The sequence below is a fragment of the Magnolia sinica genome, chromosome 4 (assembly GCF_029962835.1).
Source record: "Magnolia sinica isolate HGM2019 chromosome 4, MsV1, whole genome shotgun sequence".
NCBI lineage: Eukaryota > Viridiplantae > Streptophyta > Magnoliopsida > Magnoliales > Magnoliaceae > Magnolia > Magnolia sinica.
Window position 1 is genome coordinate 18,750,971 of NC_080576.1, and position 4,842 is coordinate 18,755,812.

At 35.2% G+C, this 4,842-nt stretch overlaps 1 protein-coding gene across 7 annotated transcripts; it reads right to left on the bottom strand.

The window, feature by feature from the left end:
• Positions 1-273: 273 nt before the first annotated feature.
• Positions 274-3,759, bottom strand: LOC131242658 (outer envelope pore protein 16-2, chloroplastic-like). Of its 7 annotated transcripts, none has more exons than XR_009169680.1 (4): positions 3,432-3,649; positions 3,007-3,141; positions 635-698; positions 274-494 (listed from the first exon to the last, which is right to left on the bottom strand). XR_009169680.1 is itself a non-coding variant. In XM_058241439.1 (4 exons), the coding sequence occupies exons 1-4, from the start codon at positions 3,729-3,731 to the stop codon at positions 684-686; spliced, it is 291 nt and encodes a 96-aa protein (XP_058097422.1). In that variant the 5' UTR covers positions 3,732-3,759; the 3' UTR covers positions 633-683. The 7 variants fall into 7 exon arrangements, 1 of the variants encoding a protein (XP_058097422.1); XR_009169679.1 differs by having other exon boundaries at positions 274-498; XM_058241439.1 differs by lacking the exon at positions 274-494 and adding an exon at positions 3,659-3,759 and having other exon boundaries at positions 633-698; positions 3,432-3,499.
• Positions 3,760-4,842: the final 1,083 nt, after the last annotated feature.

A 4,842-nucleotide genomic window follows, 5' to 3' on the forward strand; every position in this document is an offset into this window, starting at 1 on the left:
ATGGTCAGGTTGTGCATATTGGACGGCTAACACTACACCAAAATTATCATTTAAGAACAATTTTAAATCATTCCTAAATGCTTCAGGAACGGTTTAAAACCGTGACCAAATGAAGCGTCGCAAAAAAATAGGAACGGTTTAGAATCGTTTCAAATTTTAGAGACGGAAATTTTGGAACGGTTTTAAACAACTCTCGTGCCAACGGTCATATTTGAGAACAGTATTTTTTCTTATTTCGGAATGATTTTAAACCAAAAAACCTATTGTAAAAAATAAAATAAAATAAAGAAAAAATTATATTTAAGCCATATTCATTTAAGAATCAAAAGATAGTAAAAACAACCATGATGTAATTTGAAACATTATTTATCTGACTTACAAACCTGACAATAAAAATTAAAATCTGCAATGGAAGACTTCAAAATAAAAAGGCAATTCAATGAAAGTCCGTCAAGCAGATGAAGACCTCCACAATGTGATGGCCTTTTATGTACCTAACTAACAAGCAACAAGTAAAAAATAAGAACAAAAACCTGTGAATAGATTGAAAGAACAACAATCAACTATCAAACCAGTGTGAAAAAAATTGTGACAATTGAACATACATATGGGGGACTGTTGTTAGTTGACTCACCTGGTTTTTGGATATGCTCGATGCACTCCTGACCCGAGGGGAGCTCGTTCTAGACCAAGTGGGGCTACGAATGGTAAAGGAGATGTAATCAGCTCAATTTAGAGAGATTCTAAGGTTAAGATAGTTTTTCATGTTTATTGGGAAAACCAAACCCAATTGTTTAGCCTATAATACAAAAAACAAACAAAATAAAGCAATATCTAGTTGAATCATGTGAAGAGGCAATCCAAGGATTTGTGCAAACATACATCTCAAATATATATATATATATATATATATATATATATATATATATATATATATATATATATATATATATATATATATATATATATATATATATATTGATACTTAACATAGCTAATTTTAAAGTCATGAAGGATTTGTACAGTCTAGTAAAAAGCTACAGAGCATAATAAAGGAAACTGCAATTTCTGGTTTGTAAGTGCAAATTCTTATTTCTTCTTTATGAGAGGAGCATTTATCTTGTAAAAGAAGATCAAAATTACATGCCATATTTGTCGGATCTTGAACAAGACAAAAATTTAGGGAAAGATAGCAACATACCTCAAAGTAAATTTGTTTTTGCAGTCAAACTTTTCCAACTATAGAGGATTTTCCAGTATATTCGGTGCATCTATTTCAGCCTTTAAGGTATGCACCTTTAAGGTCTGCACCTGTGCTAGTTGGAGATCGTGATTCTCTCTTACTTGATGCAACTCTCCTTAGAATAAGCATAAATGAAACATTGATGCCCGCAACAGCAAATGGGTATTCCCACATGGCTCGCTTCCCTTCAAGTTTGAACAATAACCTTTCAAAAGAAGCTTATTTTGAGTTTGCATAAAATTAGTAATAAATCAACAATGCAAAAATCTGACAGCAAAGTCAGCTTAAAATAAAATAACATGATGACAAAAGTAACATACTAGTGAGAAATCAATTACAAAGACGAAGGAATAAATCTGGTCTGGCTTACCTGATAAGTCCTGGCAAAAAATAATACATTCTCAAGTGAGATGTACCCATAGCCCCTGAGAAAAGGAAAATCCTTATAATGTTGCACGATTTTTCTGTGAAAGGACGCATGACTTGTCCAAACAAATAAGGTATAAGTGCACGAGAGAAAGAGAAGAGTAGGGCTTGGTCCAACGGATTGGGTCATCAAAATCGAGATTAGAGCTTAATCCAAATTCTGCAGGATCCCTATCCAGGACTTTCAATTTCATGTGGAAAAAAAAATAAATTCAGTTCAGGTTAGAGCAAACCATAAATGATACAAAATCTATTTCTTTCTTGGACAACACAAGTATACAAGGAAAAGTCAAACAAGAACGTTAAAAAAATAAAGGACATCAAAAAAATAAACATGAATTATATTTCAACTGCAGAAACATGAAAAAAAAAACTAATACGGATACTAAAATAAGTCGGATATAAAAGAATCACAATTTCTCAACAAGGAAATATCTAGCAAATTAAGGATTGGAGGAATCTTACCATTCGGAAAGACAAGGCTGCAAATCAAGAGCAAAAGGAAATGGAGAAGAGAATAAGAGAAACTACTGTTTAAAAAGATATTTTGAAACAAATAGACAATATCTGCAATGCAAAGGGCTGGTTTAGAGAGGCCTTCATAAGCTGAAAAAAATTGAATCTAGGTGGATTAGTATCATCCAGTCAGTCTTATTTTTACATGGTACCCCTTGAAACGTGTTCTAAACTCAATGAACAGTTTAGATCATTCTATTGAACTGCACAAATTACATGATGCAACTAGGAAAACTATAATTCACCAATTTTGTTGTGGTCGTCAGTGAAAATGCGAAGAACTGGCCTAGAACTCATATCTAGTTGACCAAAGAACTTCCAAACAAGGAAATCAGCAAGCTTGCGCAAATTACGAATTGGTAGCTATTCATTAAGAACAGAAAAGGTACGTTTCACCAGCAAGGAAAGTGATAATGCAAGTATACTACGAATTTTTAAGAAAAGATAGAACATGCATCAAATTCCATCTGCAATCTAAGCAAACAGTATTTTATCATATGTACTATATACAATGCTTATTTAAAACAATATGCTGCTGTCTAAATCTTGCTAGAAGATCATCTCCTCTCCCAAAGAAATTCAGATGCTTAGTTAGTCAAAACCTGGTCAAAATGAAGGAAATGCAAGTTCTTAAAAGATAGATAGATTGTTCAAAGTTCCAAACATCACATGCCTCATATGAAGGAAGAACTTCCTTTCTCTCCAAGGACCCCAAAACCCATATATATATATATATATATATATATATATATAGAGAGAGAGAGAGAGAGAGAGAGAGATTTCAAAGGAGACTATACAAAGATGAGTAAGATCTAGAATACCCCGGTAAGAAGATTCACAGCTGTTGAGAGAGCTACTCCAGTGATGGCACAATGAATAACCTGCTCATGAGAGGCATCCTTGCAAGTGAGCACCAATGCCGCTCCTGTCAATGCCCCTGCCACCACACTGTTTTTCTGCAGGAAATTCACTCCTTTAGTCATTGCATGTAACTTGAAATTGCTGTGATTTGTGGGCCACTATAAGAAGCCAACACCAATGTAATAAACAAAGGGTGGTCTGCTAACAAGACTTGGGCCTGTTCATTGGTTTTTGTACTCTGACTCAGTTGATGGATGGTCCTGCCTAACTTCTAAATGGGCCCCACCTGAAGATCATGCCTCCCACATGCATGCATGGGTCCACACATGTAACTAATTGAATCTTTAAGATAAAAAGCGGACAAATAAAAGCATGTGAAAGTTACCCAATCATGAGCTCCCCGAGCTTCTTGTAGGCCATATGTGATGCCGGAATACAAGCCAATAGCCAGTCCTGCACCCAATCCCTAGTTAGAAAACCACAAGAAATTCATAAAGAATCTAATAGCTTCCTGATCCAAGCACAATTGAAAACATGCCGAGTCAACTCAAATTTGCTAAATATCTATATGAAATCTTGTACAAACCACTAAATTAGGGATACCAAACTCACTGAGTCTTGGCTGGGCGTGTAAAGAAGCTAGCACATGGAAAAGAATCATAAACAAGTAAAATCTGCTTCCCATCCAAGGGGAATTTCATGACCTCGACCTCTGTGCAAAGAATTGTTTTCCAACAAGGGCACAAGCATTGCACAAATGAAAAAGCCATCTGGAAAAAAAAAAACCAAAACAACTTACCACATGGTTGCAAAACTTCTGAGTTTGAGGGTTGACGCCTATGATGGAAATTCACAGATATAGTGGAGCCTGTCTAGAAATAAAAAGAAATGAAGAAGTTAGAAAATGGTTTAGACTAAGAGAAATGTAATGTTTTGAAGAAAAAAGAAAGAAAAAAACAGAATAGAGCAGGAAGAATGCTTTCCACCGAATAATATTTTATTAACTTCAAGCGGTATGTGAAATGAACGAAATACAGTTTTTAGGGCACAAAAGCGGTAAAACATTAACCCGTCCATTTCATTTTTATATTTCATGCCAACCCAAATGCACAAAAAGTTCAAAATAAAGCCATCCACTCACATATTAAATCAGAAGTGATGCTTGGCACTGCTACAAACTACCACAAATACCACCAGCTACCTTGACATGGCAACATTCACCCGATCCTCATCAAATTTCCTAGTTTTCTGGTCCACTCCTAGCTTGGCCAATACAACCCCTGAAGAAACCTTCAACTCCCTTCCCTTTAACGGCTACTGCAGGGTATCTACCAAAAATAAGGATAGAAAAAACTCAATCTTCCTCAAACATTTTTAAAAAAATTTATGAGTGACAAAAGACAAACTTAAGTGCCGAGAGTTAAGTTGTACAAATGCATGAAAATCTGACTAGGCAGGTGACCAAAATAATTCCTTCAGACATGAATCTCACCCGCCATTCTTGAGGTAGAATGGACAATCCACTTCACCCTACAAAATACACAAGCAATGCATATGAGAGAAGAGAGGACACTGCATGTTTTAGTCAATTGTGCCACTAATCTGTTGAAAATCAATGGTTTTTAAAAATAATAAAAAGAAAAATCGAATTTTTCAAAATTTCAAAAATTTCCCGCCAAAACACTTTTTGAAAATTTTTAATTAAAAAGTGCGGTGTGCGTGCTTTGTCCCACATCGGGAGTTCTTGGAGGAGATGATACTCGAGTTGCGTGTTCCAGTGCGTAGCACATGCAGGC

What these genes read in the sequence shown, in the direction of transcription:
- LOC131242658 (XM_058241439.1), bottom strand. Translation starts at nt 3,731, where the DNA reads ATGGGAAGCAGATTTTACTTGTTTATGATTCTTTTCCATGTGCTAGCT. An exon ending in ACACGCCCAGCCAAGACTCA is followed by an intron (nt 3,500 to 3,658) that starts GTGAGTTTGGTA and finishes GATTGGGTGCAG; the next exon opens with GACTGGCTATTGGCTTGTAT. An exon ending in CTCGGGGAGCTCATGATTGG is followed by an intron (nt 3,142 to 3,431) that starts GTAACTTTCACA and finishes AATTTCCTGCAG; the next exon opens with AAAAACAGTGTGGTGGCAGG.